This window comes from Aptenodytes forsteri, unplaced genomic scaffold (genome assembly GCF_000699145.1).
Source record: "Aptenodytes forsteri isolate BGI_AS27 unplaced genomic scaffold, ASM69914v1 Scaffold1, whole genome shotgun sequence".
Lineage (NCBI taxonomy): Eukaryota > Metazoa > Chordata > Aves > Sphenisciformes > Spheniscidae > Aptenodytes > Aptenodytes forsteri.
Window position 1 is genome coordinate 5,162,082 of NW_008795035.1, and position 12,982 is coordinate 5,175,063.

The 12,982-nt window shown below is 41.7% G+C and overlaps 1 protein-coding gene across 1 annotated transcript in view; it reads left to right on the forward strand.

Annotated features, from left to right (window-relative positions):
* The window catches only part of MESDC2 (mesoderm development candidate 2), a 15,744-nt gene extending 7,216 nt beyond the window's left edge, over window positions 1-8,528 (forward strand). The window contains 3 exon segments of the mRNA XM_009276623.2: window positions 4,047-4,279; window positions 5,015-5,250; window positions 5,253-8,528. Of these exon segments, the coding sequence (XP_009274898.2) occupies window positions 4,047-4,279; window positions 5,015-5,250; window positions 5,253-5,434 (651 nt within the window). The 3' untranslated portion in view covers window positions 5,435-8,528.
* The last annotated feature ends 4,454 nt before the right edge of the window (window positions 8,529-12,982 follow it).

The following is a 12,982-nucleotide window of genomic DNA, read 5'->3' on the forward strand; positions in this document are numbered from 1 at the left end:
CGAGCGGGCACAGAAGGGGCTCCTGGGGGAGCTGGCCGCACCCCGGTGCCCCCAGCCTGCCCTGCTGCCCCCTTCCCTCCTCCCAGCGCCTGAGCCCCAAACACCCGCTGTCGGTGCATGCCAGCAGCCTGGTTTGACTTAAATGTCTGCTGTTTCAGGGTATTAAGGGATATACATTCTGTTACCGAAGGATGGATAGTGGGAGAAATACTCATTTCGCGTTTGCAGAGTAGATATGTAGTTGTTTTTTTGGTTTGGTGTTTCCTTCCTTGCCACTCCTCACGGTAACGACTTCTTCTAATTCCAGCTCTCTCTTGTCCCCCTTCATCCCCATCAGCCCGCAGCCTTAACTTTCTTTGACCGTTCCCCATCACTGTTTTCTCCATGTGGTTGTCATGCCACTGTTCGGTTCTTTTCACTATTTTTGTCTTCCATCATCTTCTGACAAATGCCAGAGCACTCATCAGTGTCTTTTATTCTTTCCCATGAAGCTGTTCCCCAGAATGTTTTGCACAAAAGCTGGAGGAAATAATAGAGTGAAAACTTCTGTCTCTGGTAACACCAGTTACAGCTGTAAGGCAAGGTGGAGAAGTAGCTTTTGTACGTGTAATATAGACAAAGTAACTTCTGTGAGAAGTAAGGATGTCTGCCTTGGACCTGGTTGGCAGGTTATGGACTTGTTCATCCCATGGACTGTGGCTGGGGCCCTCCCTTTAGGAAGGGAGATTCTTAGAAAATTGAGTTAAAATTTTAAATAAAATTAAGTAAAAAGCTCAAAGTTCACCTTTTTGTTAGTGGTATCAGCCGAGGACCAGGTAGTCCCAGCTGCTAAAAAATCAAGGCTTAAATGATAATATTGGCCAAATGATATTAAATGATAATATCAACCAAATTTGACATTGTAGGAAAAATCTTAAAGATGAGCATCCCTGAGTTTGTGAATTAGATGCCTGGTTGAAAGGGAGACTCAAGTTAATGCTGCCGTGACTCTTTGGCTGTATATTCTCTTTCCAGCCATGTGGCAGGCAGGGTCAGGATGCTGTTCAGGGTTTTTCCTCTTTAGCTGGAGCAGGTCTCCGATCCCGTTCACCATGTGCTGCACAAATGCTTGTAGCCACTTTGCGTGCAGATGCGGCTGAGCAGCTGGGGAGTTGGCTGCTCGGGTTGGCATTGCCACTGAGGAAACGCACATACAGCCAGAGCCCTGGAAGAACAAAGTTACTGAAGCAGGGACTCAACAATTAACGGTTGTTTGGTCTTCGGGATGGTCAGCTGTATGGCATTTTGCCCGATGATGATTAGGACGCATATAAGGAACATGAAAGACTTGAGGGGGTGGTGGCTGGAGGATAGAGGAGAAGAAAGGGCATGAGCGGACTTGCGGGGGTGGGATGAGAAACAAAGGGGCCGTTATGAATTCAGATAAGAGCAGGAATTATGCTCGGGAGCGAGGGGCACAGGGCACAGATCTGTACAGAATCAAGTGTCGTTACTTTCAACTGAGTGGGATGACTCCTAATATTTTTTTATTTCCCTGGCAATTAGTCTAAAAGCATTGGAGGATGGTGGCTGTAACAACCTTGGGTTCAGCCACGAGCCTGGCGAGGCTGAGGCTGTGGCTCCCGCAGCCTTCCAGAAGGAGCAGCCACCTCTCTGTTCAGGCTCTCGTGCTGCCCCTTGCACCGTGCTGGTGCAACCATGCGCATGACTGCCCGGTGAACTGGGAGAGTGATCTAGTGGAAAATGAGCATGGGGAACGGGGAAAAGAGATAGAGGTTGCTTCAGCAGCTCAGTTGCACAACTGGAGCTTGAAGGAAGCCGCCTAAGGATTTCATTTCCGTCATGGAAAGGCACTCTCCAGCAGCCCTGAGTCCAGAGGAGCTGGAAGCAGAACTGAGAATCTGGTCCAGAGGTCTTTCTGTTACTGAAATGTCATATTCTTTAAATAGTTCATTATTGTTATAAGCTCAGGGTTTCTCAGGCTTGACTCTGAGCTAAGGTTATTGAATAGGCTAAGGAATTAGGTGACATGTGTTGCTGATATTTTTAAAAACAAAAGTCCAGGGCATTGATGAGAAATGCGTGAGAATGGGAGCTGAGGGGAGGAGAAAGAGAAGGAATGTCTATGTAACGCTTCCCTCTGAAGCCTCACGTTACTGTTTAAATGAATGAATCTGCTAGACTTTTGAAAGCAAAAGCTTTACACTTTCCTTCCAGTCTTTTACTTTGTAGATAGCTTTATAAATACAAAACTGCATGATAGTTTGTACAGGATCAAGAAAAGAAGTGTCAGGTAGGGGAGCTTTTGACCACTTCTTACAATATTTTCATTTAAACTGTGACAATACAGCTTTATGAACATTTAGTTGAATAATTAAGGGAAAAATAGATAATTTCAGTTATTACTGTGTTGTCACTAAATCCAAAGTCAATTTCTGTATTATGTGAGGCGTATTTGGAAACATTTGTTTCTGCCTTTGTCTTTCAAACCTGTGAAATAAGTTGGTTTTGCACTAGCCAAACTGGTCTAAAATTAGAATTGATTTGCTTTTACTTCTGAAGAGCATTTTTCATTCAGTCATGTAAGATTGTGTATTTTCACAGTACTTTGCCAATATGAGCATTTTCCAGCTTCCTCTAAAATAAGTATTGTCCCCACGTAGTGAGGGCAGCGGGACTTTCCTGGGGCTCTCCTTTGCTCCCAGTTAACGTGGAATTTTCAAAGGCATGTGAACTACTTGAAAGCATGCTTCAGACTTGCAAAATTGAAACAGATGTGTAATTAGTAAGGAAAGAAAGGATGAAATCTAAGGCTTCTACAACTTTTATTCTACAGTAACTAAATTTTAAACTCCCTCGTCAGAAAAACAGCAAATTCTACGTAACTCAGATGTGAAGAGAAGGTCGCTGGTATGGGATGCTCCCTGTAGTGGGATGTTGTAAGAGGATGTTGTTGAGTTTGTATGTGCGGAGATGAGAAGGTAATGCATACTTAGATCTAAAAAGCAAGCTTGGCTCTCGAAGGGAGTGTCTTTAGATATTGCTACGGTTCATGTCCCTAATGGAGTGATGCATATTTTCGCTAAATGTTTGAAGTCAAAACAACACCTAAAATATCTGCCTTAATTCCTGCTGATCTACTAGTGCTTGGGTGGATGCCGCTATAAGACTTCTGTGTTTTTCTGTTCTTTTTTTTCCCTTTTTAATTCTGTGATACAAATACTGTTTAAGAAACCAAGTTCTAGCTCAATGTAAGTTGTCACTATACTCACTCCTCTCTGTCGGGAGCTGTTTTAAGGGGCAGCAGTTTGAATTCTGCCTTTCCAAATATTTAAATGCCTGTCAACCTCCGCAGAGGCATCGAGTGTTTTTTCTGCTTTCGAACAGCGAGTTACTCGTGGTGATTATGTTGTCAGAATGTGAGCTGCTCTTCATCTGTGCATTAGAAAAGTCATGAAACCCTTGATAAAAGTTTTCCTGTGGCATAAGTATTGAAATTCTGAATTCTCGCCTTTTTATTTATTTAAAGACACAAAGTAAGGAAAATTAAATTCTCAAGTGATCGCATGATTCCCAGAAGTGAGTTTTGACCTCTGAAAGCAATATGCAGATGGATGACTTTTTTATTTATGTGTGTATGAGGCTTTTTAGTGCAACTTTCTCAGTCCATCTTGAAAACTTAATAAATTTCTGTGAAACTGTGAAGAAAAAAAAAGTGTTATTTTATGAAGTGCCTAGAGGGGAGCTGTATTGAATTAGCCTTGTGGCTGAAATATTTCTCAGTACATGGTAAAATGAGATTCTACCTGTCGGTATCAATATGTGCATCATTTTGAGGGGAGGGTTGTAAATGGGAAGAGCACTCTCGGTGAAGTAGCTTGAGAGAAAACTCACTATTTCTTTTGATTCTCAAATCTCCATCATTAAACTATACAATGCTTTCGCTTTATCAAAGCGGAGTTATTCTCTAAACAACGGGAAGTTTCAAGAAAGAACAGCTTTGTGGAACAGTTGAGTGTAAAGCCTCCTTTTCCTTTTCAAAACAGAAAGACGATGACATTGAAGAGGGGGATCTTCCTGAACACAAGAGGCCTCCAGCACCAATAGATTTCTCAAAAATTGATCCAGGCAAGCCTGAAAGTATCCTGAAGCTGACGAAAAAGGGGAAGACTTTGATGATGTTTGTCACGGTGTCGGGAAATCCCACAGAAAAGGAGACAGAAGAAATTACTAGCTTGTGGCAGGGCAGTCTCTTCAATGCAAACTATGATGTGCAAAGGTAAGCTGTTGCACGCAAGGATAAAGTTCTTGCTTTTACAGAACCCTTGTTTCTCTCTGCCTGAAAATCTTTTCAACTGTTCATCCTGTGCCCTTCCCCACCTCCATCGTCTGTCACTATTCCTGTTTCTTTATCAGTTTATATACCAATTTGGTTTAAGTCACACTACAAAAATTCTGGTGTGGTGCACAAATCCTTTTTAACACTTATGCACGATGTATGTATAGCCTACTTTCTTTTTATCTCATTACGTTTCAGCTATTTATCAGTTCTAGTGGCAGTAGTTTGCCTTTATGTGCTCAATGGAAAACATCACACTTGGAAGACTTGTCACCACAAAAGGCTTTTTGTTCCCCTGGCAAAAAAATGTAATTTTTCTCTCGGAGAGAGATGATAATTGTGAAACAGAGGAATGTTGTGCTCTTGAGTTGAAGCTGAGAAGGGTTGCAGTGAGTGTCTAAAGCAAATCTAATGCTCATTAGTGGATTTTACATAGTGCCAAATTAGTTCTTAAGTTTTTTTTGTATTCTTACTCCTCCTTGGTTATTTGTAAACTTAATACAGTTTATTATTACATGTGCTAGAAAATTGTTCTCTTGTCCCCTATCCCCAGGCAACATCAACAAGACCAACTTCTTGCTCTTAAATGTACGCCTCAGTTGTGGAGGTGCTCTGAATTAAGCAAAATGTTGTAGTGCTTGAAAGGCATGGAGCTAACTTATCTCTTTCCTCTAGGTTTATTGTCGGCTCAAACCGTGCCATCTTTATGCTACGTGATGGCGGTTATGCCTGGGAGATCAAAGACTTTCTGATAAATCAGGAAAGGTGTGCGGATGTTACTCTGGAAGGTCAGGTTTATCCTGGCAAAGGAGCAGAAGAAAGTGAGAAAGTGAAAAACAAAACCAAACCTGAAAAAGCAAAGAAGAAAAAAGACGGAGACAAGAAACCTAATAGCATCAAAGAGGACAACCGAGCAACCAAACAGAGAGAGGATCTATGACAGATACGTTAACCAGACTGAATGCTGCTCTGCTGTTCCTTGAAGGGAAACTAAATTTCCATAGAATTCCTGGCTTTATTGGGGGGGAAAGAAGGAAGCAGAGATTACTGAGGTTGAAAGACTTCTATGCTGAAATTCACCAGTTTACTTATTAATGTTGGCCATTTGTTTAGTTACAGGAAAGGTAATGTGTAATACCAGCAGTTGACTACTTTAGTTTGTAATTTTTTACGCTTTTGTTGTTGTTTAAAATTAACATACAAATCTGTGTGTCTAACATCACAAATCTAAATTAAGTGGAAAAGAAGAAATACAGTCTCAGAATACACCGATGTTCATCTGTAGAAGCCGCATCCATCTTGGGTATGCAAGTTGGTCATCGATTCATAGCTGCTGTTAGGTGGCAGAGTACAGTGCTAGAAGATTCTCTTGGAAGCCAGTTTGCTAGACTCAGTTGGCAAAGCTTCCTAAAATTGCAAAGAATAGTGTTACAGTGGCCAAAGATGCCTGAAATCGCAGGGTTTAGGACATGTCTGGTTAGACTGCCTGTTTCTTTAAAATAAGCAAAACCCCTTCTGTCTGTCCCCAGAAGTCCACGGAAGTGCTGAGAAGCATGGTAGAAGCTAGGCAGATACTTGGCTAATGCACTCCAAATCGGTGCGGAAAGGAGATTCTGTACCCGTCAGAAGCGGTGCTGGGATGTCAGTGGACTTACGGTACCCACACGAGCGGTGTCGGGGTGAAAGGGAAAGTCAGATTCATGGCGTTCAGGTTGCTGCTGCTGCCAAAGAACTGTGCCTCCGGAAGCAAATGTTATGTATGCCCCATTAGCTAGACAGTGAGCTACAACAAATAGCTTTAGCTCTGAAATTAATTTCTCCTACTGGTTTAAGGGTTTGTTTAAATCTTTGAAAAAGCACTAGTTACAGTACAGAGTTAACCTTTTGAGTTAGACATATCACTTACTGATGTTTAATAACCAGATAACTTTTTTTTGGGGGGGGGTATGGATTCCTGAGTGACATGGTCGATTGTAAATGAACATTTGATTTAAATACTATGAAGTTTGATGTATGGGAGCAAATTCAATTTCTCCTTAAAAGACTTTGTATAATTAGGAAGGTTTTCTTAGATTGTGTTCAGTCAAATGCATCACTGAATTGTTTCCCTTCTGCCTTACTATGTGTTAAGGACTAAATGCACCTAGTACGTATGGTCCACGTCATTTTCCAGAGGATGAGCACAGTATTAACTGTCTTCATTCGATACTACTGAGATGTTACTTTGACCCTTTATTTAAGGTGCTAAAATCCAAGTGTTTTGGATAAAAGGTCCTAACTGAACCATAATGGTTGATCTTGTGGAATACTTCAGTATCAAAAGTGGGAGACTGTGACTTACTGAGTGCTTGTCGTAAAATAAAAGATGTCACTAAACTTACTGTTTCACTGAGTAGTAAAACCTTGTAAATAATTACGCATTAGTTAGCTATTCGGGAGACAGACTAACTTGTCTTTGGTTTCTGTGCATAAGGACTAAATGATGTTGGTGAAGGTTCCGGGTGATCATTTTTATTTAATTTTAATTATATTTGCATGAATTTAGGGTTAAAGAAGTCTTTCCTGCCACACTTCATTAAACAGGTCTTTGCCTGTTTGAGTGGAAAAATGAAGAGAATCATGTATTTCTTCAGGTTAAACTATCACTTTTATATTCTACTATTAATCCAAATGTGTAGCGGGGTTGAGAAGAGTCTCTGTAGATACTTGGATATTGCATTGAATTGGGGAGAGATGCGCAGTCCATTTCTTGTTCATAACTCATTTATCATTTTGTCAAGTGTTCTGGGTTTGCACCTCCCCCCCCCTTTTTTTTTTAAAAAGAATATTGCTTCTCATGAGATGAACGGAGGTCAGCTGAAACTATAACTATGAAATACTAATGACTTTTCTTTTTACAACTTTATGGTATAGAGATGACAAGTCAGATTATGATCAGAGATGTGTGGAAATGCAGTTTCTGTCATTTTCCTAATGTTATGAAACATAAACATGATTTCATTTTTGGTCAAACTGGGTTCTTCCTGAGCTCAATAATTAAGCAATGCAAAACAGTATACAAATGATACAAAAGCAAATGAGCCAAGGAGGAGAAACAATTACTACACTATAGCTGTAGCCCAACTTTTGAGAACAGATACTTGTTTTAGTCATTCATAAATCTACATTTACAGTAGACTGGGTCTTTTCCCTTTATAGTTAAAAGGAGTGTGCCACAGAGCTTATTTAAATTTTAAAGGGTTTGGGGTTTTTTTTAGGTTTTTAATCAGAGTAATGACTTGAGAGTTGCTTTTTGATATAAAATATGAAATACTGCCTTGAAGTAGCTTTTTTGTCTTCCATTTTTCTTCTCCCTTTTTCATGCTTTACACTCAACAAATAATTAAATGTGCTAGTAAGTACAGCGTGGCAGTCTGGCAGGAGCTTCTTCACCAGCCAGTCTTTCTCTGGTATCGCAGTTCATAACTCTACTCCAACACAACTTAACGTTCCCTGTTAGAACTGGTAGGTCCTTGAGACCCTAGCACTTGTCCTGGTGCAGTGTTACGTAAGCAGATGTTATTCTGTAATGATTTAAGAGGCCCGAATACAATATCACTTACATATAAAAAAATAAATACCTTCAGAAAGTTACTTAAGGCCATTAATGCTCTATAAGACACCCAGCAGACGTTGGATTCTGCTTCATAGGTGGTTTTCATTTGAGTCTCGTCAGACTTCCAATAACAGATTTTTGGCTTTGCATACGGGCAGTTCAGATACAGCCTTTAAAACTGATTTCAACAAGTAGGGCGGTGATTATAGCTGCTCTTATTTCCTTATTTTTTCAGTACTACACAGAGGTGCGTGGAAAAACATCTGCTTTCATGACAGCTAAATGGCTGCTGCCTTTCTCCACTCAGCTTGGTGGTTTTCCCTGTTCTAGTGCCACAACTAAGTTTTCTAAGTTACTGTATTTTTAACCCAGCTGTCCTCTCAGAAAAAGCAGGTTGTCAGTGACGCTACACAAGATGTGGTTGCACTTGGTGAAAAATTTCCAGTGGACAATCAACTCTTTATGTAATAAAATACCGGAATGAGTATCTTGATTTTTTTGGTTTGTTTGTTTCGGAGATGAAGCTAATGTATACTGTGTGCCTTATCTGTTTTACTGGAGAAAAAAAAAATAAATAAAAATTCACATTCCTACCTAGAAGAGTACGAGTCCATCCCCTGTTTTTGAGGGCTGAGCTTCATCAGGCAAAGTAGGAAAGTTGACGTTTAAATTGCTAGGGCCAGGGCCCAGAAGACCCGAGAGAAGTACCGTGTGCAGTAAATGAATAAATGCTGGCGGTCAAATTTATAAGAAAACATCCTCACCAGCTACTAAATCTTACTAACTAGAGATGCAAGCCGTGTCAACGTTCATTTAAAAAAAGATGAGAATTGCAGGTGCGGTCATTATTACATTGCTAAGATTTATACGTGATGGTGCAGTAAAGTTTCCCGTAACACCGCGCCTATGGCCAGTCTTCTCTCTCCCTGCTGCAGTCTTTCTCTTCGCACGCAGCATTTGCTAGCAGGGAAGTTCGCGGTTCCCGTCTCTTTTGCAGCTTCTCTTAGTTTGTCTTCAGCTTTGTTGCTGCGCTTGTTACTAGGTGAAGCACCCATTTTTCAAATTCTATCTTCAAGTCTGTTAAGACACGCATAAAAACTACAACAGGATTTCTGATCTTTACTTGAGTGGTCAAAGCATTTCTCTTCTCTGAACAGACAGCTCAGCCTTGACTTCAAAAAGACTCTACGTTCCTGTCACCGTTTCTGAACTCTTTCAATTTTCTCGCGAAAAGGAAATCGTAAATTAAAATAGCGTTTTGTTAAGATATGGAACAGCCTACTTTTGATATTTGGCTACTGTTCTCATGGGGTTTGTAGTAAGGCTTGGAAATTATTTCCAGTCTTTATCTGTGGCTCATTTCCTTTTCTATTCAGAGAGTAACAGCGCTTGCCTTTTCCAGAGGGTTTTTTTTTAATTGCATTGGACGTTTATAGAAATTCGAAGAGCCCTTGCCTGAGTAATGGCGATGCCCCTGTTTTTACAAATGCCTGTTTCATTGGTACTCTCATATTTCTCATTCTCAAGATTGCCATCCTACTATGTCTGTTGATACACTTTTATTTGATAATTCTTACTCTGGGATAAAATGAACTATCTTTGCAGATCACTATTTTCTGTCTTTCATACCGTGCCATTTTAACAGGGACAAAACCCACCGGGTTCAGGTAATATTAAATTGCCAGAAGGTTAGAGCTGCTTGGATTTCTGAAGGAAAAACACTCCACTTGAATTTTTTGGCGGTGGTGGTTTTTCTCCTTCAGTAGAGAAGTCGGGTACCGTGGACACACCATCCGTCTCCAGCAGAAGGGGTCTGTGCAGGCTAGTTTCTGATTAGTATTTAAAAGGTTGATGTAATGCATTACAATCAAGCTTTATAGGACGCACCAGCCTTTATCCAAAGACAGCCGGTAAATGCTTTGTTTCCTTCCCGTGTGATGCTACTTAACAGACCGGTATTTTCACTGTTGATACTGGTGTCAGCTGGGGATCAGTTATCAGTGGCGTTCTATCAATGGATTTCTGTAATACCAAGAGCAGATCTGTTAACCATCACTTAAATTAACGGTAATAATTGTAACAAAGAATTTTTTAAAAAATTGGGGATATTTTAGATTTTTTTTTTTTAACTATTACCCAGACATTGGTATTTTGGGAGGGAGAAATGGGACAGCCAAAGGAGCTTCAGCCTCTTCCCCATCTTACTGGCAAAGGCCAGCAAATACGTGTTCCTGCAGCACATGGTCTTGCTACGCAGCCTCTGTTAAGAAGAGGACGGTGATAACGTGGTAACGGCAGAGCCTTCCTGCCTTGTGGAGAGCTAAAATTCATCCCATTAGGACGCCTTCAGATGCCGCCACTCCGAAACAGCAGCCCGGAGGTGACCTGTGTCAGGGTTCCTAATGTTCAGGTGACTCAGTGCTGGCTGAGGCTGCAGTAACAATCCTATTGCCAACGTCCCTGGCCTGAACATGGAATGACATGGGGAGAGTGCGTTACTTCAGTTCTCAGAAACAGGAGCTTTTTCTTACTCCAGAATTATTGTGCCTCTGCTCTGTTGCAGTTGGACAGAACAGACCCTAATTTTTGCAGCACAAGGACTAGAATGCTCTAATCCATAAGGTTTATAACCAAAAACCTTTTTTTTTTTGGCTTACAATTTCTTTTGTGATTTAGTTGTACTTCCAAAAAAACTGTGGGCCTGTCTCTGCTGCCTGTAACAACTACTGCTTTTAAAGATAATTTTCGGTAGTGTCTACAGTTGGCTGGATTTCTGTGTTGGTGAAAGGCCAACTAATTCTGTGGAGGCCACTGACCAGGGCACTGAGCACTCATGAAATCATAAATATTTAGATGGGTGCAGGTGCCTTCGTTGACGGCAGTGTTACACGTCGGCAGGCCTCCGCGTGCTTTGGAAAGAGGTGAACAGCAAGGACCCAGCATTTGCTTGCAAGGTGCAAGGCCATTAGCAGAGAGACGTAGCTCTTTATTGAACAGCACCACGAAGTAACCTGGATCTTGCTGTAACCTAAGTAAATTCTTCTTCGTAATGAGAAAGGCCGAGTTATACATGAATAATTGTATTGCAAGGTTGTATTGGAAAAAAAATACCGCGGTTGAGCGCTTGCTGAGTCAATAAACAAATACATAAAATAAAGGTTTAGTATGTGTATTCATGTGATCATTGCTTATTATTTCCCAGCCCCATGGCCGCAATCCATCCTGGATGGTTTTTTTTTTAACTTGTCCTCAGTGCAGCTCTATTTCACTCAACTTCTTTTGCAAAGAAGAAGTCAGTTTTCATCCCCTCATCTAAAATGAAATCTCACGAGTATCCAAAATAGTGCGTACTTTACATTACACAAGACTTTTGTATGAATATTTTATTATTGATCCTGCCAACTGTATCCACAGCCATACCCTACGACTTCTCAACCCTCGATAGTCAGTGTTTTGGCACTTAAGACAGCAGTTGAGTAGAAGATTTTGGAAAAAAACTAACTTTCATTTTATCCAGAAGCATTTAATGTGGCAGCCAGGTATTTTGTTGTGATCTAATGAGCTGTGTAACCTAACCCAGGGAAAGGCCACGTTCCATCCTAGCTCCGCTCCTCCCCAACCCCTGCTCCCACATAGCATCACATCATTGCCCAATTCTCGGATAACCCTAGTAAGGCCTGAAATATATTTCAGCCACGTTATTATTTCCATCAGTAGTGATAAGCCAAGACAGTCTCACTTCCTGGGATGAGAAAATCAACTTTACCAGGGAAGACCATGCTCAAGAAATACCCAAATGATGTAGCGGTACCAGTTGAATACTGGAGGTGGAATACAGAAAAGCAGAAATAAAAGTCAAATTAGCTGCATTAATTTCCCAAGGTGTCGCTATCAACTGACAGGCTCTTGGGTTTTAGGTGAGGCATCTGCGCTTTGAGAAACACTATCCTGTACTGCTCCTTCAACACTAAGACGACAGAAGATGAGATGAGGTTACGGTTGTGCTGGGAATTTTGTCATGATCTCGCATTACACCCTTCGCCAAAGGAGGAAAGATTTGTAAGGGGCTTTCTCCAGAACAATCTCCTGTTGAGCCCTGTCACTGCTTCCTCATCGCAGGCCCCTTGCTGTGTCCTGGTACCGCTCCCGACTGCTGAGATGATACTCCAGCTGAGACTCAAACTCAGAAATCACAAATTATCCTATTTCCAAAGCGATGGGGCTCTCCCTTGGGTTTGGTTTTTAAAGTGAGTGTATGTGCTGGATTCAGCTCCATGGCTAAGGGATCACCGCAGGGAGGAGCTTCCGAAGGTGTGTTTTGTGAAGAAGACGTGCAAGAGGAAGGAAGGGTGTAGCTGCAGTGGTGGTTTTTACACATCCCTCCCCCATCCTTTGGTCAGAAAGAAGGTGGTGTGACAAAACAGCCCCTGAGCCAGCTGCTGGAAATGGCCCTTTGGAGCTGACAAAGCCTGGACACGTCACAGCGGCTTCAGCTTCTGGTGGAGGTGACGGACTGGCTGGTCCGAAGACCTGCAAGGGTTGCGTGAAAAGCACTTCATTCGGGGAACGGGACGAACAGTGTTTCTTATCGTCCAGCGGATTTGGGAGACTTGAAGCTCTGTGAAGCGAAGGGGGGAGCCTCCCTGCGTCTTGTAGCTGTGAGCAGAAACTGAGACAGCTCAGTTGCTTGCTTGCTGCTCAGAAGAGACTAAATATAAGAGTGCGACACTCAGCTGGGAATATTGCTGTCATGCTGGGGTAAGAAGGCATTTATGTAAAAGCCAAAATCTCTGGGTTTTTCTTGGTTTGTGATTCAACCCATACCCTCTTTTTTCCGTTGTCCAAAGAATCATAGAATCATAGAATCATTGAGGTTGAAAAAGCCCTCTAAGATCATCGAGTCCAACCGTCAACCCAACACCACCATGCCCACTAAACCATGTCCCTAAGCACCTCATCTACACGTCTTTTAAATCCCTCCAGGGATGGGGACTCCACCACTTCCCTGGGCAGCCTCTTCCAATGTTTAACCACTCTTTCAGTAAAGA